Source organism: Astyanax mexicanus, chromosome 17 (genome assembly GCF_023375975.1).
Source record: "Astyanax mexicanus isolate ESR-SI-001 chromosome 17, AstMex3_surface, whole genome shotgun sequence".
NCBI lineage: Eukaryota > Metazoa > Chordata > Actinopteri > Characiformes > Acestrorhamphidae > Astyanax > Astyanax mexicanus.
The window spans coordinates 16,644,143-16,668,704 of NC_064424.1; the positions used below are offsets into that span (position 1 = coordinate 16,644,143).

Below are 24,562 nucleotides of genomic sequence, written 5' to 3' on the forward strand. Positions count from 1 at the left end.
TAGTCATGCTTGTAGATCAGCTAACCCATCAACCAAAATGTTAATGTTAATAATTACCATTACCATTACCATGACTTGTAAAACAAAAAGTTACAGTGCTATCCACAGGTGGGATCATTTGATGTAATAAAGAGCCATATACGTATAAGCTGTGGTTCACTCGTTTAATATTCGCGAAGGATACAGTGCTTTCTCGAAGGGACTTTTGGCACTTAGAAACAGATTGTTATGACACAGTGGGAATACATGAAGCAAATACAGATATACTCAATTCACCAACCAAATAAAATAAGAACATCAGCAAGAACCCTGTCTGGCTGTGCATATAGGGTCAAATGTCTTGGGCTTAGCATTAATTAGAAGTGGATGTGGCTGGAAGCTAATTATGGCATAAAATGACATTTTATTCCAATTTAATTCTATCTCAAACATACTCTACCATCCTGACCACAGCAGAATGATAAGCAACTTAAAGCAAGAAAGCAAGCCAGTAAAAAAGGTAAAAACAGAGGAATGTTCATATGTAGCATTAGCAACTGTGTGTAACGGCTAACTGATTTGCAATATTAAGCTGCTGCTAACATCATTTACAACACTGATATGCATGTGTAATTTCATATTGTTACAGGTTGAGTTATATTATATCTGTTCTTAAACCAGTCTGATTGGAAGCTCTACAGAATACAAAGAGGTAAATGTGTGTGAGAGAGAGAAAGAGAGAGAGAGAGAGAGAGAGAGAGAGAGAGAGAGAGAGAGAGGAAAAGAAAGGGAAAGACAAGATAATGAAAGAGACAGAGAGGTTTTTAGGGAAGACTCAAACAATTTTTTTGCTGTTTTTCCAAGTCAGCAAAACTGGTAAAAGCAAAATAAAGCCATGTGGAGTGGAGATCACCTTCATTTTCTTTGGATGAGCTTCTTCATTAATGTGTGTGAAGCCGTGATCATGTGGAACTTGTGTAAGTAAGATAAAGCTATTGAAAAAGATAAGCAAATGTATCTTCATGCATCGGTGGCCAGTGGCTGGTGATTCATATTGACTTAAACAGGGATATGCAAAAACAATAAAACATCTGTGTGGAATGGAGATTGCCAGAATATGAAGATGTGATAATTTTTTATACAAGTTCACGCATACACAAATGTACAATTTGATCGTATTACATAAATATCTATTACAATTCCAACAGCGCTTACATTGATTTAAAAAAGTGTTTAAAAGGTGTAACCAGCACATAAATATACAAGATATATAGAGCCTCAGTAAAAATGTAGACATAATTTTAAGTCTTTAAAAATAAGTAATTAATATAAATAATAATAAAAAAATCATGCAGTTAGGCTGAGCAGAAGAACAAAGGTGCACAGATGTTCTGCCATTCGATACATGACACACACACACACACAAACAACATGTTTAACTTGTGAAAGAAAACTGTGGCTCTGGTGGCACATTCTAGGTAGGTAGGTAGCAATACTTACTTACACATTCACATACACACACACACACACATCCGCACTCACTCACTCACACACACACACACACACACACACACACACACACACACACACACACACACTCCTGTTTTTCTCATTTTCAAGTAAACACACTGTAGGTTTCAGGCAACACACACAATGGTGTTGCATTAGAAGCTTATGTGAAGCACTTTAATCACAACCCATTACTCTCTGTTATACTGTAGCATTATTTGTGAACTCCACAGATTTGTTAGTGGAAAAGTATCTGCACAATTAAATGGTTACCCCGCTGACCACCAATGACCATAGATGTTCTTTGGTTAAATGTAGTTTGTGACATTAAGTGACCAAAAATTCTATGTCAGGACAATGTCTAATGCCAACATCAATTTGACATGGAAAACTGACGACAAAATGTGAGGGATATCAACCTAATATTGTTTTTTGGTGGATCACTTTGATTTCCAAACACAAATCAGTGTCTGTACAATATTGTTTTAAGGACATCGACTCACTTCTCATTTTCAACTAAAATTTCACATCTGTCTGACAGTAGAATCCACGATCGGGTGTCTATAGGGTATGATGTAAACAAAGTAATTCAGAATGGTTTGTTCTGATCAATTTAGATTTGGTAGACAGAAAGTTATACCTATAATAGTTATGAATATGTTGGATGGAGATCAGTACATATTCAACATCTTTGACCCCTTGTCCCTCTCACCACTAACGTAAAGTCAGTCAGACCACTCTGAATGACTGTTTACAATTTAACCATTAAATTATGCAGAAAAACTGTTAACTCCACTTTACCGTCCTTCCAGCCTTATCCACACCCTGCGAGGCAGCAGTCATTCCCTTCTGCTCCAAGGTCAGCTGTCTGCTCTCATTCACTCATCAATCTTCCAAGAACAAAGTCACACACTGACTATAGATCAGCACTTTCGACCATTGATGCAGTCAATGTAGTCTCTAGGGCTTTGTGCTATTTAAGTGTAAAAATCCCTTCAGCCACAGTATTCCTCCATTAGTCGTTTTGGCTCAGGTGATATGATCAGAGGCTCAATCCAAGCGGCAGTATCTCTAACGTAGCAGGCCTTGTGCCTTCCTCCACGATGAAAGATGAGCGAGAGGAGGTGGCAAGGTCATTTATGCTCCACTTAAACCTTAACAGTTCAAGCCTTTTACTGTATATCCAACCAGTTTATTCCGCTGCTGTTATTTGATGGATGCAATGTTCAGCCTCTGGATTTTTGGGTGAGTTTCCGAGGGCTTGTTTCTTGGAATCTTTGGATTGGAACTCCAGCCCAAGTGCTCCAAGCAAGTCCATCACGCTAAAGGTGTTAGCCCCCAGCTTCATAAGCAACAGAGCACCATTCGAGTCACTGGGATGGACCTACAGTGACTAGCATGAGATGCTACATCATCTTGATGCTAGCTTTGTCGCTCTGCCCACTGCCTCCATTACAATACTTTATTCGTTTTGTTCATATGGGGTAGTGTATTGTGCACAATCATTTTCGGATTATATTTGCATTGTTGCATTTGTTATAATACTTTTATTCACATGGTCATGTGGTAGTAGTTCATCTTCTGGCTATATTAGCTTTATTAGCATTACTCTTCTGCTACTCCATAACATGTGGCTCTACAGTCTGAATCTGAATGCAGTGCTGATTTTCAGTACCAGTCAAAGAAACACAGCATTTTAACGCACAACCCAGTTCCCCCCATTGGCTGGCAGTGAGAGATTATTTACATATTTACCGTAAAAGGCGGCAGTTCATTGGCTTAAACCTGAGCTGGAAACACTGTTCAGGCGCATGTTAATGGGTGGGCAGTTTGCCTGACTCGTCAGAGCCAAGAGTCACAGACTGTGTGAGAAACCAGACGATGTGAGGACAAGCAGCATTATATATTACAGTATAGCACCCGGTGAGGTTGAAAAAGCCACATAATGCTTTATACAAATTCACACTGTTTTTATGCTGTTATAAAAAAGGAGTAACAAAAGCTGTAAACAGTCACAGAGTGGAAGGGGGAAAGAGAGAGAAAGGAGAAGAAGTAGGGAGTCATTAGGAGTCAGGAATGTTACATTATCCAGTAATTGTGCTCTCAGTGGGCTATGAGTTTTTGTGTATGCTGCAATAATTGTGTCTTGGAAAGGAGAACAAACGCATGCTAAGGAGATTATTGGAAGTAGAATCTCTTAAGATTGGTGAAATTGCTGGAGGCATTTGTGCTGAATAGACAGACAGATTGTTGATCTATTGATCATTACATGTGTTTAAGGCCAGCATTGAATTTCGCTTTCAAGCGAAGAGAGAAAAACGTGCGTGGAATAAAAATGTGCAGCAAAATGATCCTGTTCTACCAGGCCTCGCTGGTAATACCAGGTCTGGTTGCATGTGTTTCTTACAAATATATTTGATACAATGATTATATTTTATCAAACTGAATTGCTGGATCACCTGTGTATTATTTGCATATCATTAAAGTCATCTGGAGCTGCTCTAAATTTTTATATGTTCTGTTTTTTCTTTTTTTTTTACTAATTATAAGGATATTTGTGTAATAGGACTAAGATTGTGTTAGTGGACCTAGCCAAATTAAATTCTCAGCAACATATAATGATGTAGCACACAGTGATTTGAAACACAGCTTCTTTACACAGGAATCTTAGATTGCATTCTATCTATCCATGGGCCTATGCAATTTCGAACGTTTTACCAGCCACCCTATTGGGTGCTCTTTCTGTCCATACAACTATTCTGCAGAATATTGTTCCCACTTCGTTTCACAGCTATTCTTCTGTGAGGACTGAGCTGAGGCTGGATCCTGGTGCAAGTAGTGAAAGGTGAAGCAGTGAGGAAATGGCAGATGAGGTTCTGGAAGAGTGCGAGAAAGAACATTGAGGAGTCCCATCAACAAATCCCACCTCTGATCTTCAAAAGTTCAGATCTCAGGGACACAGACTTTACGACAATGATTACATTTGGTAGTAGTGCGGCACACACTATCCATCAAAACCTTCAGGCAGCAGCCCAGGGCAACTCAAGAGGTCCAAAACGCAGCTAGCAGCTAGCCAGCTAGTCTGCATGAGACACATAATAACAACCGCTCAGGATTAAGTGCTCAATCCTCAAATTCACCACGGTAGTTGTGGCAGCTTTGCATCTCTGCTGAATTTGCTTTCACTTTTCTTTAACTATCTCCTCGTATTTGGGTGGAGGATCACTGTAAGGGGCTGTGGTCTCATCGCTGCTGCTCTCCAAGTGGCCTGTCACTTCCTCGTATGAAGGTGGAGGCGTGGCCCCAGACAGACGTGATGCCACAGACACGGACGAATCCTGGACGTATAGGCCCCGACCATTCGGCGCTTGACTGCAATGATTGGAGGGTTCCTGGGTGGTTGAGGCTCCTCCTCCTCGTTCTCCACCACTGCTAACCACCACACTTGGCCCGTCATGAGAGGTGTCCGTATGGGAGGGCCCGTCTCGGTGGACGAGGATTCTGGGAAGGCTGCGGGCGTTGCGGTTGGCCAGGTAGCGATTCTGCGTGTAGGCCGGCCGCCGGCGTGTGGCCTTCTGCAGTTGGCAGCGCCAGATGAGGAAGAGTGCTATGATAATGAGTAGGGCTACACCCAGCAGTGGCACCACCATGTATATGGTGTCTGCCCGCTCTGAATGTGTTGCTGCATTGCTGTTCACCGTGTTGCCATTGCGCTTCTTCCAGAACTCACTCTGAAAATAATTGAGAAGACAAAATGTGTAATACTGATACACACAATTACCAACACTGACATCTGACATGACATGCCCATGCATTTCAAGGGATTAACAATAGCAATAATGATATAACATTATCTCCTTAACCCACACTAATATCTACATTAATGTCAGTAACATCAGTTTAACATGCCCTAATATAGAACCCTGCAGGACCCCATACTATCGCATACTATATGCTAAACAGTTACAAAATACTCAGTAGTGTATAGTGTGCCTTAGGATTGATCACAGAATAACAAATTTAGGCTTTAAGAATTTAATCAGTAGCACAATGTGCTGCATTATATCAGCAGAATGTCTAAATGTGTTCTATTAAATAGCAGTGATTTCATAAGAAGCTCTAGAAATGCCTATTGATTCATGACTCAACTGAGAATGCTTTTGTTAAAAAAATGGTAACAAGCAGCTGCACTTACTGTTTTTTCCTTCTCTCCAAACACCTCATTGGCCTCCTCAAAACTGCAGCTCTCTTCCACGCACTCCCTTTCAATGTTGCCCTGTCGAAACTCCTCCAGGAAGCCATTAGCCCGAGGAAAACGCTTGAGGAGTGAGTGAGCATCCTTAACATCTAGGAATGCTGTGTAAAGAGAATGAAACAGAGAGAGAGAAAGCATATAAATATAGGCAGACGCTGAGAGAGAGAGAGACAGAGAGAGAATCTGTGCCGAGGGCAAAGGTGATGTCATGACAAGAGACAAGCAGATGGAATCGCTCGCAGTCCATCAGAGCTCTCGAGACAGTGCTGTGTCATTGCCTCTGAGTATGTCTGTGAAGCTTTGTGTGCTTGTATAGAGGCATTTATTGGACAAAAAAAATCCTAACTTACGTGAAAAACCTACAGGACCATACAAAAAACTGTTTTACATATTAGTATTCAGTATTTACTTTAGCTTACCAACTGTGTAAGTGGATATAGTGCTGTGCAGTGTGTGAAATGTTAATTTAAAAAAACATTGTACTCATCAGCTACCCAGACAAAAATGTCCATCACATCACATGCATCATTTCTTTCCCTGCTGTTGATTTTTGGCAGGTGTGTGATTTCTTTTAACAATTTTTCACCTACAAACTGGGTTATGGTAAAAACCTCGTTTTCATTATTAGCTACGTTCCAACTTCTGTCTTCAATTAGAGTCCAACAATGTCTTTCTGACAACAAATTAACATCTGATTCCTACTTGATTTGTCTTAATAAAAGAGTCAAGCCTGTCATATATGAATTCCACCAGTTTATTCAGAGAGTTCCTATTTTAGATTTTTGTAGTAAAAGACTGGAACATTTTGACTAACTTGCATTATCACTAGACCTTAAACCCAATTCTAAATCTGGAAAAGCAAGTGAAATGCTAAAATGGACACAAATTCATCTAAAGTGAGAATCCAGTTCATGTAAGCTAAAGTCAGTTAAATCGAGGAAAAAAATTGCCTTTTGCCATACTGTTTCTGTTTGCACCTGGTATATCCAATTTTCCGATGAGCACTCGAACACTGCATTAAGATGCTTTTGGAAAACTAGGCCAGGTTTTTAAAAGTGACACTACCCAAACATTTTACTTTTCCTTTTAAAACCTTGGAAAAATATTGCGCTACTTCAATAAGGTTACGTTTTTGTGAACCCTCCTTCAAAAGTCCAAAAAAGTTTGCAATGTGCCTCTTAATAAATACGCCAGAAGAAAATCTGGTGTTTTCATTTCTTTTACTAGTCTAATTTTACATAATTTCCTTAGTTGAGAAACTTTATCTTCTGTATAAATATGTACGGGTGCTATTTTAAATGCAGAAATAAACAACGCTGGGAGACGAATGTCTGACCCTGACAATCTTGACACACAACAGATTATGCAATCTCTGTGTAGCCCTGACTGCCTCCAAAACCACATACCGCAATTCTCTACTTTCTATATTCTCATGAATGCAGGAATTCTAATCGTGGTGTACTACTTTTTATAGTACTTAGCATAATAGTATGTCACAGCTCATCTTAGAACACTGTTGTAGGTTATTTTAAGCCATTTAGCCAGAAACTCATGCATTGTAACCCCCTAACCTACTTTAAGAAGACTCACTAGTGAATGTGAAAAATAAAGAAAAGACTGAAATAGAGGAGAATGCTCACCTGCTGCCATGCTACTACTGGGAAGCTCAATGAACAGTATTTTGATCTGGGGAGACAAAAAAACATAGAACGTGTTACATAAGATATTCTTACTTTAAAGGCATGCCTAAAATCACACCAGCATATTACTAATAATATCAAATATACAGATGTAGTAATTCATTCTAATCAAACATATTACCAGATATCCTTAATGTAATGTTGACTAGTCATGTTACCATTATTTGTATGAACTACTAAAATTCCAGTTATAGTCATCTAACTTAAGGAATTGTAATTTCAGATGTCTAGGTACACTGTTTTTCTGACTAGTTTTAGATAGCAGTAATATAATTTTTACCCATAGTTGCCCAGACCCATTTCTGAATGTTGATGCCAAATTTAAAATTGAATCAGATAATTTTAGTCAGCTCATTCATGTTTTTTTCTTATTGTGGGAACATGACTGTTAATATTTTAAGGTTAAAGTCTTGATGTAACATAAATGACAACAACAATTTCAAAACATTTATATTAATGTTTCATTCTATCAATCATATCAGAACTGTTTATATGGAACATAAACCGTTTAATAAAACATTTTAATTGTTAAACTGGTTGAAACAGATTAGTAAAAGCCACATTCTGTAAATAGGGTCAGATGCACAAAAACACAATAACACACTATGCTGTAATAACGCGTTTAAGTATGTTCAATAAACAGCTCTGGAAAAAAATAGAGACCAGTTTCTGAAGCAGTTTCTCTGATTTTGTTATTGATAGGTATATATTTGAGTAAAATGAATATTGTTGTTTTATTCTATAAGCTCCGGACAACATTCTCCACAATTCTAAATAAAAACATTGTAATTTAGAGCATGATGAAATGACTAAAATAACAAAAAAATGATGCAGAATTTATATGCAAAAGTTTATATTCATAAAGTTTTAAGAGTTCAGAAATGATATGTTCTCCTACACCAGTCTTTCACACTGCTTTTGGATAACTTTATGTCACTCCTGGTGCAACATTTTTGATCAAGAAACTCGTTATTTTAAAGGGTCTTTTTGCAGAGCTTTATATAAACAGATATTAGTTAAGCTAACTAGGTTAGGTCAATTAAAGACCTTTAGACATTTAAAAACGTATCCTGTATCTGCCCCACTCAGGAACATGGCGGGGAAAAACACCCTCCTCTAGAAACACGTCCTTGAACGGAGGGACTGTGTAGATAAGCTAGGTTAGCTATCTATCCTACATGGGCTATGTTACACACACAAACTCTGGGGAGAACACACATCACACAGCACGCTGATCTGAGCTAGCTACCACAGTCAGATCTGTAACCCGGGCAGCAACACAATACCTACAAACTGAGTTATAAACGCTTTTAGATTAAACTAAAGTTCTGATTTATTGATTTACACATGAGGATGGCACGTCCGCCTTTACAGGCGTATATATAACCTATACATGAATATGCATGAGGAGGAGGGAGGGGGAAGAGGAGGAGGAGGTTGCCATGGGTAACGGAGCAGGGTAGCTGTGCCATTAGCGTTCACGGGCTAAATTTATATCGGTCAGTCCACCAACAGCACCGACCACACACTGCCTTCAACATCAGATGTGAGTTACTAGCTAACTAAATTAGCCACACTTTTAGCCTACAGTGTTTCAGCTACAAAAAAAAAACAAGAGGGAGAGAATGGGGTTAGCTAACCTAGCTAACTAAACTAGCTAAGCTAAGCTAACGCTAGCTAGTCCTCAGTTTAACCGCTTTTACCTCCTTGTCCACATTGTAGCCTATTATATAGCTATAGCCAAATTAACCGTTAAACGAGGGGTATTTAAAACATAAGTGAGCAACTGACCACCATTCATCCACCATATTCATCCGCCATAAAAAGTAAATCAAATATTAATCAAGACACACATCAGCCTATAAAGCAGCACGCTCTGAAAACTCCTCCGAGGCTGAGCGCTAGCTATACATTATACATCCACACAGCCATCATCTGGCACATTTATTTCATTATATAATTAATTATATCTTTAAAACGGTTCACAAAACCTTTCCACCCGCGTAGCCAACATCTCCACCTATTCCAGACACACATCTGTACAGAATAAAGCCCTACCTTCCGCGCCGTTACGACTGCTGATCCATTTCGTCCCTGTTTCCACCAAGGGAGCTTCCACATGAGTCACTGCCAGCCTGTGACAGACGTGTGCCCCGACCAATAGGAGCTGGGGGCTTCCCCTCCCCAGCCAATGAAATCGCCCCTGATTATTTTGGACGAGCCAAGTCATTCCTCTGGAATGAAAAATAAATACATATCCTGGGTGTTGTAGTCCGCGCACAGGCCACAGCAAGGCTCATCACACCGTTTCAGAAAACAGCCGTGTTATTCTCCTTCAGAGCCCATGCAGTTTTATTACCGCCTCTGATCCACTGCACTAACCTAACGAAGTCAAAGCTTATTTCTTACAGTGTAAATTATCGGCGGGTCTCTTCCCATGCCACACCTAGTGTTAAAAGACTACATTTCCCTACTTCCGCCCATCTCCTCCACCGCTCTATCGGGGGGCTTCACTGGATTTATTAGGTCAGTGTTGTAGTTAAGCTAGGTTAGCGTATCTGTGACAGTTTTGTGTGTCACCTGTAGTGGGAATAATTTTGTTGTGGGAGTCTGAGCCTACTCCAATAAATGTGACAGAAATAGGCAGAGATGGCTGTTGTAGGGTGTGTAAAGTAAACCTTATAAGCTAAAATGTAGGCACATAAATGTGTGCTTAATAAAATATTATTAATTATAATATACATTTTAGTTTTTGCTATACAGTGAAGTTGGATTGACACACACATTTTATGTCAAGTTTTAGGAGTTCAGAAATTAATATCTGGTAGAATAACCCTGGTTTTTAAATCCCAGTTTTCATGCATCTTGGCAGTTTTCCTCCACTAGTCTTACACACTGCTTTTGGATAACTTTATGCCACTCCTGGTGCTTGGTTTGATCGCTTCCCATTTTCAATTTGGAAAAATCAAAGAAACTCATAAAATCTCATTTTTTTCCCCCAGCACTACATATATATATATACACACACACACAGACACACACTATTTTTGTGTTAGCATAAAATTTAACGTGGCATTACTTTTTTTGCATTAAATATTAAATAGTTGTATTCTTTTTGCAATACACAAAATTAAGCAAATAATTATCACTGTCATACATGTCTAATCGGCACATTTAGAGAAGTTCTGTTTGGTTAATTTATCATGAAATTTTAATCAAATGTAAAGAGCAACTCTCAGCTGCATAACCACAGCTGTTTTAGAACATCCTGTAATCTCTAAAATCGTGGCAAGAGCTGAATCTTTAACCTGTGACCTTCTCCACACGGCATACCCACTTTACCCAATCAGATATGCTACGCTTAAAAGCAGACAAGGAACAGGCCCACTGCCTCCAGGCAGATAGAGCTGACTAACATCAAAGAGAAAAATCACTAAAGGTTAAAAAGAGAGGCTTCCCTCTTTAAACTCAATCTTAACTAGCAAAGGAAGAGCAGTGGTGCTATGAAACCACAAACACACACTTATTTTTTTACATATTAGTTTATTCTGTGACAAATGCACAAAAGTACAAAAATAAGACATAAATATATATATGTAGATATGTACACCATAAATTAGGGATAGGGGAATAAAATACAGGTAAACATCTCATGTACAAAAAAAAAAGCAGAGACCCTGAGATAACTCGTCCGTCCCAATATGGGATCGTTTGTTTTCCACTATTTAATTCCCAGAGGAATTTACAATTAGGAAGACATTCTGTTCTGAACGTTTTCTGAACATTTTTGGAAGTTGGCAATACATGAATGAAATTTCATGTACTGGTTCAGAGAAAAAAAAAAACATTAATGACACCCATGCAGGCTGTGGTGGATGTGCACAATTTGTTAATCAAACATTTTCTGTAGTGAAGACACTGTGTATATAGTCCCATCTGAGTGCATGACAGTTCATGCGACTGCTGGTATTATTACAGTCTTGTATGGTGTGAATTTAATTATAGGTGGTGAAATGGTTTTGGGGTTTTAGGCACTCCTTCTCATCACAGTCATCCTCCTCCTCATCCTCCCAGTCTTCCTCATCTTCCTCCTCCTCATTCTCGCTGTCAGACTCATCGTAGAAGCTGATTGTTGCCTGGACTGGGAAGTTTCTCAGCAGTGCTTCACCGTCGCTGTAGAGGTAGTCATAGGACTTGGACTTTGGCCAGAAGAGTCTGTGATAAAAAGAGAAGAAATATTTAAAATGGCATTCCTTTTTAGGCTTTGGACTCAAGAACAAGTTGTTAAGTTCTCCTTCTCAAAGTGAGCAGTCTATGTCTTTAAATAAAAGCCGCCTTACTGCAGCTGGTTATCTAACTATAGATTACAGCTCTACATGCCAAAAGCCATTGAAAACAAAAAGGAGCACTGACCTGACAGGGTGCTGGAAGGACTGAGTTTTGCCATCTGCTGGAGTGTTACTCGGCACTGCTGGTCTGGTGTAAGGCTGTAAAAAGAGGAAAAGAGGTGTAAGGCCACAATTGCAAAACAAAATGAGCAAAACGCATCCAACACAGCTTCCTGCCTAGTGTTTATGGGGTGACATCAGCGCCAGCTCCGCGGCTGTATAGCGCCTTGGGCAGGATGCAGTAGTGACACGGTGGGTGTCAGGCTGGGAAGGGTGGGAAACTGGCCCAAGCACTCTCCCCGGAGCCAGAGGTGTCTACTTCAATCTTGGCAGGTTGCTTCACCTCTCTGGAAGCTATTCGCCCTACACCTCAGTGCTGGGTGCCAAATTCGCTCTGCCTCAGACAGTGGTGCCATATGGCGAGGTGTCTCAGTGTTACAGTTCCTCTCTGCGCCTTTGCGCTGTGTGGCTCAGTGTCAACAAAACAGCCTGACAGTCACACCTCCTGCTCTAGCATACTGTTGCTAATGCGCTCCACATGCCTGTCTGTCTCCTTCAAGCTCCCTGCTGGCTCCAAGGGCTCAGGTTGCTTTTGTAAACACCAAGAAGTGCACTGCCCGTGTCCTGATCATCTGATTTCACTGATAAGCCTTATTTCATTTTTCTGAAATTACCACATCAATGAAAGCTTTTGAAATAGTAGCTGATGATTATTCTTAACTTAATGCATGGCTTGGTTGTGCACAGTTCTACATGTGAGGCACATTTAAAATGCTTCACAAACATTAACAAAAACACTTCATGTGTAACACAGTAAATTCAACTTACACATGCGAGCTTGTTTCTCCTACATCCATCCCGGCTGGTGATGAGCCAGGGTCTCCACAGGGCAGCATGGCTGAAGAAAGGCAAGAGAAATAAAGGGTCAGTGTCAGAGATAAAAAAAAAACTACATGGATTATCAGACGTTATGTCAACATTAACTATAAGTGTTGCACTACTGTGACCCAACACAACCGCAGGCTATGTTGTGTTTCTTAACCTTAATCTGGTGGTGGTGACCAACTCCACACAGAGCTTAAATAGCTTTACTGTTAACGCCTTTGTTTTTCTTTATTTACATATCCAAAACGTTATAGATAAGGTTTCTGGCTTAAAGCGTTAGCAATGCGGAGCTATGTGCTCACCTGTTCAGGGGTGTCTGCTGCTGCACACCAGGCTGAGGCTCAGCCGAGAGAAAGGCTGCAGGGTTGACGAAAGGCGTCTGGGCGGCGACGAGGCACGCAGAATTCATGTTTTCTGTCTGTTTGTCGAGTCGTAGGTAGTCCGAAAGAGAAAAAGGAGCAAGTCCTCTCACAGCGAGTCCGTTAGAGGCGGTTATTTCCTCTGGAAGACGCGAAGAGTCGATAAGCTAAAGGAAGAGAGCGAGTGTGAATGAATGAAGAGCTGCAGCTCACCGGGTTTATAAAGAGGCACAGCGCAGCGGGGGCGTGGCCAAGATGAGGGGCGTGGTTTCTGTGGTATCCACACCCAAATGCCCCTCATCATCTGCCAAATAAGTGGACCGCTGAGGGACATTTGGGTGTGAAGACTTGCCCAGTTGTATAAACAAGCCACCGCAGCGTGAGGGTGAGAAATCTGGTACCGTAGGGTTATTGCAACAACACAGAGGGGCAAAGTTAGACACCATCTGCGAGAAGAACGGCGGGGGGCAGTTAAAGGAGGGGGGCATATAACAGAATAAGTTAGCTAGTTAATACGTTTGCAATAGACTAAGTGGTATTGGACGGACCCTAATACACAGACTGGTATTGTAGCTTATATATAATATTGCAAAACAAAAAAGGAAGGAAATTTACTAACCCAGCTGACATTTCAACGTTGAATCAACTTTAAAATCTTGTGGTTAACAGAGTGTTAACAATAATCTTACATTACTGTAGTAAAGCTACAGAGTATATAGAATGTTACCCACCCCCTTCTATCTGATTAAACATCTGATCTCAAAAATACAACAGTAAAACAAATAGAACGTGAACATACCCATAGTTATGGTGAAGAATTGGTGCCAAATGAAAAAGCAATTACTGCAAATGGAAGTAAAACCACTTTTTCATCCATCCAACCAACCGTTTCGATGAAATGTAAAATGCTAGTCAAAACAGAGGACATTATGTTGTTCTTTCATTGTTTCATCCACATTTCAATATACGAAATACAGATCTTTTGGGCTTTTTAAGAGCATTTTACTGTTGTCCAAAATACTACACAGTAAAATCAAGGAACGTCCAGAAATAAAACATACACACACAAAAGAGAATACAAATTTTAACCAAACCCTCAATATATCTGCTGCAACAGCATAATATGTATTTTATTTTAATGATAAAATAAATAATCCTGCGCGCTTTGCCAATCACCGCTGGAAACACTGATCTGAGGCCTGCTCCTCTTGCTCAAACATCAGAGGAGTGGTCTGCCTGAAACTGGTCTCAGGTCAGTCCTCGCCTCGTGCGCGCTGTTTTTCTTAAAGCACGCTTTCGCACCCAAGCCCGTTAACGCAGGCGCCAAATATCTCACTACACTCATTTAATGAGTCTCTAATGGGGGCTTGATGGACGCTGCTCCATTTGGACGAGCAAATTCTGCAGGACGGCAGCATGCGGACCCCCTGTAGGGCCAGCAAACTGAGCAGCGGGCAAAAGGCACAAATGGACAGAGGCATGCTACAGCTAACACAGACACAGATTATCAACCTCATCTAAACTGAGGAAAAACATACAGCTAAGCACTCCCCGTCTGTTATATCTTCAGGATTTAATTAGTTTTTAAAAATGAGCGAAAAATGTGTAGGCTGAGTACACGATAAACACAAAAATATAAATGAATGAATCCATTCCAGAGACATTAACTGGCTAGCGTGGTAATCGAACATGAAGCTCGTTATATTGTCATTATGAAGGCTAGCATGTAAAATATGAATAGAATTTTCATAGTCATAGTTGTTTTTTTCTTATAGTGAATTATAAACTGAGTGTTTCAGTAATAGTAACCTAGCTTAACATAAAGCTCTGGAAAAAATAAGAGACCACTTAAAATGAAAAGTTTCTTTAATTTTACTAAATTGAAAAAGCAGTATGGAAGACTGGTGAAGGAGAACATGCGAGAATGCATAAAACTGTAATTAATAACCAGTGTTATTTATCAAAATATTGATTTCTGAACTCTTTGCAGCAGTTGAGGTCTGAAAGCTCTGCACCATTTTTTGTTATTTCAGCCATTTCTCATTTTCTGCAATGATAAATGATAATATTTTGATTTGAAATCTGGGAGAAATGTTGTCCAGTTTATAGAATAAAACAACAATGTTAATTTTACTCAAACATATACCTATAAATAGCAAAATCAGAGAAACTGGTTCAGAAACTAAAGTGGTCTCTTAATTTTATAAATAAATACTAGCCAAAAACAACCCATTGGAAATTTAGATGCTAGTATTTAGCTAGCTGCAGTTTTGGGGGAGAATTTTTTTTCATGTATTTATTTGACAGTTTTCTAACTTTGGTTAGCTCCTTGTTTTCGGGTTTAGCCTGTAGCTGTTGAGAAGTTAATTCTTACACTGTTATAAGCTTTAAAACTGCTTTATAATAAACCGAGCATCCTTCTAACTGAATCATTTTTGTTCAGTTTGTAGATAAACACTAAACAGTGCCTTAAGTCATGCTATCACAGAGCACAGGCTAATAAAGCTAACTATATCTTGTGTGTAAAATAACAGGCGACAGTAAAAAAAATCTCTTGGTTTTAGCTTTAGACTCTATTAAATGGAATTAAGCTTAGATTTTAGAGTCCCTGAGCTGCCATTCACACTAAACTGAGGAACTCTTAAGCTATCTTTAAACACATTATGTCGAGCAAATGTGTAATCTGGAAAATTAGATGTAAGGAAAACAGAGGAAAGGCCGTTGTTTACTCTGTTCATTTGTGGTGAGTCTCTGGGGGGAGTGTAGGTGAACCGTGGTGTGTGTGGCCATTTGCTAAACTTTGGAAACCCCCAAAACTGCCCTCCACACCCTGCTCTCCCCCTGAGGGAGGAATGTGAGTGGGTGATCAGCCCTGCTGCTGCTCCTTGCTAACTGGTGTGTGTGTGTGTGTGTGTGTGTGGAGATTCTCCATCTAAAACAGTTAAGGAATGAAGGATGAGTCCACCACTGAGGAGAAATGTGATTTATTCCAAAAGCAAAACACCTTTGACTAACTACTAATCTCTCTCTCTCTCTCTCTCTCTCTCTCTCTCTCTCTCTCTCTCTTTCTTTCTTTCTTTCTTATGCACTGCAGTCTTCAGTCCCTTTGTAATTTAGCTTTTTTCTCCTTATTCACTATACCCCAGGGTCCTTTTGTCTTTCTGTCTTTCTTGTTATGTTTCTTTCTTATGCACAATGGTCATTCCTCTGTCCTTAATCTGTCATGTGGTTTTTCTTTCTCTCTCTTTTTGTTATTTAATCTATCTATGGCACTCTTCATACTGCCTGCCACATAACAAACGTCACTCTGATATTCACTCCAGCAATGCTGAGGCCAGCATGTAACCCTCCCCTCAATCCAAGAGAGAGCTATCCTGATTAATTACATCACAGAATTATGGTGTTCAAAGTCTGTTATTGGTGGATCTTATCGATGCTTACAGGGAAATTCCTGTGCTTTTTTCCTCAAAAGACCAGCGATTATATTCCCTCTTTGGGAATGTTATCAAGATTAGATGGAATTAGTAAGAACTGTTGACATATTGATAGAACTGTACTGGAAACCAGTGTGGAACACAATACTACCAACAGTCTTTCAGAGTCTCCCAGAGAAAAGTTATGCATATTTACCCATTTCATTTTATTACGTTTAATTTATTGAGAACTTTAATGAAACGGACTCTGGAAGTGGTTGAGTAAAGATTAAACACATTACAGGCTTCTCTTATTTGGCTAAAGAGACAATATAGGAACACAGCTCTGGAAAAAAATAAGAGACCACTTAAAGATAATGAGTTTCTTTGATTTTATCAAATTGAAAACCTCTGGAATATAATCTAGAGGAAGATGGATGATCACAAGCCATCAAACCAAGCTGAACTGCTTGACATTTTGCACCAGGAGAGGCATAAAGTTGTACAAAAGCAGTGTGTAAGACTGGTGGAGGAGAACATGGCAAGATGCATGAAAACTGGGTTGTTCCACCAAATATTGATTTATGAACTTTATGAATATGAACTTGTTTTGGGAGAAATGGTGTCTTTAGTTTATAGAATAAAACAACAATGTTAATTTTACTCAAACATAAACCTATAAATAGCAAAATCAGAGACTGATTCAGAAAGTATTTTTTTCGAGAGCTTCTTTTTGCAGTTGAAGAGAGCCATTTTGTCACAACAATTACTATGTAATCAATTCTGCTAATTTAAGGTGATCTGCTGATTGTATTGCTTTAGGCCCAGATTGTCCCAGACTGGACAAATTGAGTTTCCTAATTAACTGCCATTGGCTTGTTCTCACTTCATATGTTAAGTGTTGATTTGATTAACAGCAGCTTAGTTGATTTAGACTTATACACGGCGGGAATGGGACAGACCTGTCTATGAAGATGGTAATTAATTTGCTAAATTGTGTCTGTAGGAAGCTGGTAAACATGTAGTGGGAGTCACCGCAATTTAGTAATTTACTATTGTCTTATTTTGATCATTTCTGGCTCTTATCTTTAGAATTGGTCATAACATTTATAACAGCAACACTGATAGGTTTTGTTTACTGTCAATAAGTGTCAGTCTGACCCCAGTCCAGGGTCACATTGTCCAGAGCTGCGTGTGCAGTGACCAGGCCTTACTTCTGCTTCACCCTTTTGGGGAGGTGTAGGACTGACACCAGCCCTCACACCTCCATCAGCACACTTCTCTCACCTCCTCTTCTGATCTAGACTCTCTACTAGCACCAGCCAACAGACAGAACATGAAGCAAAGTCTGCGGTACTGTTCCCACCCTGGCAGTTACACACTCTGACCTGGACTTATACACTGACCGCTTACTGACCTGTACATAGACTTATAACAACTGGTCTGGTACGGCTTTTAAAAACCTTAAACTGGAGATGACGAAGTGTTTCATTTATTTTCCCTAATTTTTTTCCAGTGTAGTCAGAGACCATTCCCAATTTGGTAACAGTAATATTAAGCTTCATGTGTATAGCAAATTTTATACATATAATGCAAACTTACACAAGATACATAAAGCAAAAGACAGGAATAAAAACTTCTTAAAATAGCTCTCAAAGTTAGAAAATAAAGGAATATGAATTAACAAAAAAATAAAATTAAACCCAACATCAAATCAGAAAATGTTGGGACAATATGGAAAATGCACAATATAAAAAGAAAATAAATAACACATTTACTTTGACATTATGAGCCCAATATATGTAATGTTTTGTCTGGTCAACTTCAAAACAAATTATATAATATCATAATATCAATATATCATATATATATAATATCATATATTATAATATCAACAAATTATTGTTACTACGATTTGATACATAATTAATATCCCTGAAGAGCTGAGAAAATTATTGATTATTTAGGTGTTAACATGATTTAAAAAAAAGGTTGTAATGTATTTGCACATTTGTGTTTGATAATGTATACTGTCGTAAAACATTTAAAGAAATCATAAGAAATTTTAGTGCATTAATAGCAAGAATGCAGATCTGTGAACTGCCATTCAGAAACAGCTGATAGAACTCCATGGGCAAGGGATCAATTTGGCAAACCTTTGTGTAGCACTACAACACAGAGTTACATTCACAAACGGCACTTTATCAAACTTTACTGCGCAAAACAAAAGGCGTATGTTAACCCTGTCCAGAAGCAGTGTCGACATCTCTGGTCTCTGAGGCATCTGGGATGGACCATTTAACAGGGGAGATGTGTATTGTGGTCAGATAAATCAGTATTTTTTTTGAAGAAACAGAGGTTGTGTACTCCTGATCAAAGATGAAAAGGACCATCTAGACTGTTATCAACAACAAGTCCAAACGCCAGGGTCTAACATGGGATTGGGTTGTGTCAGCAGACTGTGATGGTAGCTTTAATGCAAAAAAAACAAACAAACAAAAAAAAACAGTACTGAGAGCTTTGAGCAACATGGGCTGTTTTCAAGATGACATTTTTGTCCGGTAAGTCCATGCAATCTTTAAACAAGTCAATGCAAATACTATGGGTGGGCGATACGGCACGAAAATAATATCCCAATGTTTTTTTTGCGATAACGATACTCTTGGTGATATGACAAAAGACTGAATTGAAAGAATACACTACTTAAACAAAATGAAAATGAACTTCTTTTATTGTATATGATACGAAATGTTACACTCCTAACTGAGATATTAAAAATATACAAATATTTTATCAGATTTGTAACAGAAGTTTATGATCCAGAATGTCATGATACTAATAATGCACTCCAAATATCTCCATATATCCAGGATTAAAATAAAATGAATTATACTGGACAGATATAATCTGTCTCTACTAGATATATAATGGGAATAAGTATACCTTGATGTGATAATTAGGAGCGGGAGATATGGCACGACATTTTAGGGTATAATATCGTTCACAATATTAAAAAATGTTGGTGATATTATTGCGAACGATACGATATGGCACACCCCTAGCATAACCACATGCTGCACACATGATAAATTCATGACTATGGATAAAGAGGTTACAGGTACCAGACTGACCTTCCTTCAGTCCTGACCTTTTGCTAAAAGAGAATGTTTGGACAAAATATGATCAGATACACTTCATTGCTCTGTATTCTTGTGGCCAAAATGTCTCTTAAGTGTTGTGAGAAGGAATGACAGTACAAAGTGGTACCATATTCATACATTTTTTAAATCTTGTAGGCATAAACTGCAGGAATGAATGTACACTATATGAAAATATCTTGGGTTCATATTGTCTGCAGTAAAAAAAAATATTTTATGTCAACTATGCGGTCTCCATACAGCCTGACGTGTCTCAAAGCACGGGGGGAGTGGGACCGTTTCATAAAAATGTACTTTCAACTAAATCACTGGCAACTCCTGGCTACTCTTAGCAGTCACCTCCTCTCCTGCTCTAGTGCACATAACAGAGCTTGCCTGCAAAACTGGCTAGCTGTCTGGATTGCATTTGTCATTAATAACAACAAAGAAAGATTAGATTTGATTTATTTCTGGAAGTGTAATCTAGCTATGAAGGAGGCCCAAAGCCTCATTTTTAGTGTGAAGCCCTAGACTAAAGATTATGAAGAGGAGGATAGTGCTTCAAAGAAATACTATTTGTTCCACCAGCATGGTGCTCTAAATTGTAGTTGTTTTCACAAGCTCACTGAGCTGTGACCTGATTGGCCAGCTGATAAAAACTGCTGGACGTCACTCGGTGCTTTTCTGAAAAACATTCTTTTAAACTTTTTTTCTTAAATGTTCTGTCTGATTTACAGATGAAAATATGTGCTGGCAATTGAAAAAAGAAATAATTAATTGACCAATTCCCTGTATAGAGGTTAAGCCTAGTCCAGGATTACAGCATTCTGAATAGAAACTTTCTACTGTAAGAAATAAGCTTAGTGTATCTAAAGATTAAATACATTTATGTGCCAGAATGAGAAAAAAAGTTCTGTTGGATGCTGAATACAAGATAGGCCTACAGCTCTGAAAAAAAAGAGACCACTTCAGTTTCTGAATCAGTGTCTCTGATTTTACTATTTATAGGTATATGTTTGGGTGAAATTAACATAGTTGTTTTATTCTATAAACTACGGACAACATTTCTCCCAAATTTCAAATATAAATATTGTCATTTAGAGCATTTATTTGCAGAAAATGAGAAATGGCTGCAATAACAAAAAAGATACAGAGCTTTCAGACCTTAAATAATGCAAAGACAACAAGACAACAATATATACAACGCTGGTTTTTAAATACAGTTTTCATGCATCTTGGTATGTTCTCCTGCACCAGACTTACACTCTGCTTTTGGATAACTTTATGCCACTCCTGGTGCAAACATTTAAGCAGTTAAAAAATACTATGATAAAATGTTATCATAAAATATAATTGTGCAAAAGTGGTATGATGTTAATAATGTTTGCAATAAGTAACACCAGTGACTAACACTAATGACACCAGAACACCAGAAACGTTCAACTAAAAATTGAGGATTTTGTTAAAAGCGGCCCCAGTCACAATCTGTAGCTGTTAAAATGTGGTATGATTATAATAATGTATATTATTATAATGGCATTAGTTAAATAATAATGTATACTATACAATGGCATTAGTTAAATCTTTTAATTACATTATTTAATACTAGACATGTTTATTCAAATGTATATATGAAGCAAAAATAAAACAAGATGTAAAGAAATTAAAGAAATCATTTTTATTCTTAGGTCAAGTGTGTAAATGTGCATACCTATTTTGGACATGGTTTCCAACTCCAAATTAAGATTGACCCATATACTTCACATTTATAACTTATATATTAGATTTATAGTCATCACCTAATAATTTATAGGAATTTGTGATAATTTATTCTGGATAATACGCTCAAGAGGTTAAGCTAAATAATCACAACTGTATGTATTCAGGGAAATGCCTTCTAAACCTCCAGTGGATTATGATTATGATTAGTGTATAACTCACTGTCAGTGGAATGGTCACTCGGCAGAGTGCACACAAAGCATGGTTTTGTCCAACACATAATTTGCATATGAAACCTGCATATTTTGAGGGCAGGGGTCAGTGGCCGGGTGTGTAGGTGCTGATGTGGGAATAGTCGGCCTGGCTCTGGTACTTGCTGTGACCTGGACTAGGTGCCAGTAAAGAGAGAGTATGTGTGTGTGTGGGGGTGAGTGTGAGGGCCGGTGTCACCTCAACACCTCAGCAGATAAGGAGAGAAGTGTGAAGAGCAATGGGAGCGGCTGAGGCTCCAGACAATGATGTGTATGTATGTGTGTGTGTGCATCCCTGCTAATTACTTAACACATTAAAGATGAAGGGAAATCATCAAGGTAAATGCAATTAAGATAAAGCTTGATGACAATTAATCTCACAATTAACCACAAGTTTTCACAAGTTAAGAGTCTTTCAATATATTAGATTTGTCTCGGAGACACCTTAACTTTATTTGAAAAGGCTCATGCTCAGTATTTAGTATGACCAGTGTTTCTATAGCTACTGCTGTGTCCAAAAGTGTTTGCTAAAATAAAAATATCAAAATATATAATTAAACTTATACAAACTAATATGGTATATGAGTTGGGTAATTATCTGTGGTAGATTACGTTGTACTTGAGTTAAAGTAAAGATACCCAAGGTAAAATATAAGTCTTCCTTTTAGAAATCCACTTCAATAAAAGTACAAAAGTAATTGCTTTCAAATGTATTTACGTACCCATGCATTTACGTAAAAGTACCACAATTTATTATGGCTCTAAAGTCCTATTATTAATAACTGTAATTGACTCTTACTTAATTAATTCATTTTAAGGTGTAAAGAGAATTTAGGTTTAAAGTTGTTACATCAATCTTTTAACAGAATGTTATTAATAAGTCAATAATGTCTATTAAAATGATCATAAGCACAAATCACTGAAGGAAAACAATTTCCAATAAATATAACCTATGAAAACCTTCTTGCAAACAAGCAAAATAAAATTTGTTTTTATTTATTTGCAGCTTATTACTGTATTTTTTACACTATAAGACACACTTAAAATCCTTTAATTTTCCCAAAAATCGCCAGTGCGTCTTATAATCCGGCGTGCCCTATGTATGAATTTTACCAGTTAGGTTGTTAGAAGCAGTAAAGCTACTCCGCTAAAGTGTAGCGTTATACAGTCGTTTTAGTTTAGTTCTCCAGCAGTATTAGCATTAGCCGCTAAGGTGAGGTGAGTTTATCGGCCTGTAGCCTGCTGATAACCCCGGCTAGCACTGCTGGAGTAGTGTTAGCATTAGCCACTAAGCGCTAGCTCTTTTACCGTTTAGAGCCCCAGCTAACACTGCTGGAGCAGCATTAGCATTACCCGCTAATCAGGCTAGCGTTTTACCGTATAGAGGTGGGTATTATCAACCTGTAGCCTGCTGATAACCCCGGCTAACACTGCTGGAGTAGTGTTAGCGTTAGCCACTAACTGCACTAAGCGCTAGCTCTTTTACCGTTCAGAGCCCCAGCTAACCCCAGCTAACCCTGCTGGAGCAGCATTAGCATTACCCGCTAATCAGGCTAGCGTTTTACCGTATAGAGGTGGGCATTATCAACCTGTAGCCTGCTGCTAACCCTGGCTAGTACTGCTGGAGCACCAAGCGTTAGCTCTTTCACCGTTCAGAGTTCTACTGCACTTCTAGTAGTGATTCAAGCGATTGGGAGATATCCTGGAATGCCACAGCAACAGAAATAAATGCAGTTCTTTAGCTATTAATAAAATCCTCCACTCTGAAAATACTTACTGCAAAGTGAATTGACCTTCATTACAGATTGCTCACTCCTGTGTACGATGTCTTCTTGCTGAGGCCTCGTCCACACTAATATGAACATATTTTATAAACACGATGGCAAAACAGCCAGTTTGTTTTTTTGAATGAAGTTTATATTATTGGACAAGGCCAAAATGATAGAAAGAGCACACAGAACCAAGCAATCTATAATAAAGGCTGATTCACATCACTTATCTCTTTCTGACTGCAGCATTCTGGTAATGGCTTTGGAGTGCATGCTAAGATTCTGCTATGTCCATCTATCAGAATTCAGTATATACTTTCCACAGGAAACGTCAGTCTTATTATGTACCTTACTTGCTCCTGTTTTGCTGCTGGACATGCTGTAGCAATTGTTGATTGAAGTGGAAATCATCAAAATAGCTCTTTAATAAACTGTCAGTTATAAAACTAATGAACCAAAGAGACTCCAAATATGTTAAAATTCACCTCCACAGTTTTTTATTTCTTTTAGCTACTGTAAAAACATGGTTTTCTCAGGAATCAGGCACTGTGGTCACTACTGTACACTAGGACTGCAACTAATAATTATTTTGGTTGTCTCCTGATCTCTGCCAACATTTCCCACCATTTTTCTTGAGCAACTTTTTTTCAGGCTCTGTGTCGTATTATTTACTTTATATAAAAGTAAGGCATGATAATCACAATATAGCAAAGTAAGAAATCACACTGTGATCGTAAAAAATGTTGCACAAGTTATAATGTTATAATCAACGCAGAGCTGGCCTTTGCAGTGCGCACATGTGAGATCCTCCACTTGTCTGCATTATGCTTCATTTTGGGTTCCATTCTTAACCCTCCTACTATCCTCAAATTAGCAAACACCTTTTGTTCTCTGGATCAATATGATCCCAGCCATTTAAACCTCCATAAAACAATTATAATTAAATTGAAATAAACATGTTAGCAAAGTTTATTTACCAGTTATGTTTATTTGATTAATTATCAGCAGTTCTTGCATTATTCCAAGGTTATATTAATATTACATAAGTATTATAAGTGATGTGTTGTTAAGTTAGGGCCTAAAGTGAAGGGACATTTTAGAAAAAGATTATAAAACTGAATGTCACAGTGACCTCATCGTTTTTACCTCACAAAAATTTGTCAAATATTGAAATTTCTTATGTTTTTTGCTTATAAAG

General features: G+C 38.3%; 2 protein-coding genes across 3 annotated transcripts; both read right to left on the minus strand.

Moving 5' to 3' along the window:
* Window positions 1–150: 150 nt before the first annotated feature.
* On the minus strand, window positions 151–9,608 carry LOC103035928 (transmembrane gamma-carboxyglutamic acid protein 3). 2 transcript variants are annotated; one of them, XM_007244456.4, is made up of 4 exons: window positions 9,502–9,608; window positions 7,384–7,429; window positions 5,684–5,844; window positions 151–5,219 (listed from the first exon to the last, which is right to left on the minus strand). In XM_007244456.4, exons 1-4 carry the CDS (start codon window positions 9,562–9,564, stop codon window positions 4,671–4,673), a joined length of 819 nt encoding a protein of 272 aa, XP_007244518.2. In that variant the 5' UTR covers window positions 9,565–9,608; the 3' UTR covers window positions 151–4,670. The 2 variants fall into 2 exon arrangements, with proteins under 2 accessions (XP_007244518.2, XP_049322480.1); XM_049466523.1 differs by lacking the exon at window positions 9,502–9,608 and adding an exon at window positions 9,435–9,489.
* A 1,358-nt stretch (window positions 9,609–10,966) lies between these two features.
* ripply1 (ripply transcriptional repressor 1) lies at window positions 10,967–13,283 on the minus strand. Its single transcript, XM_007244451.4, has 4 exons — window positions 13,019–13,283; window positions 12,660–12,729; window positions 11,857–11,930; window positions 10,967–11,658 (listed from the first exon to the last, which is right to left on the minus strand). The coding sequence occupies exons 1-4, from the start codon at window positions 13,123–13,125 to the stop codon at window positions 11,439–11,441; spliced, it is 471 nt and encodes a 156-aa protein (XP_007244513.3). The 5' UTR covers window positions 13,126–13,283; the 3' UTR covers window positions 10,967–11,438.
* Window positions 13,284–24,562: the final 11,279 nt, after the last annotated feature.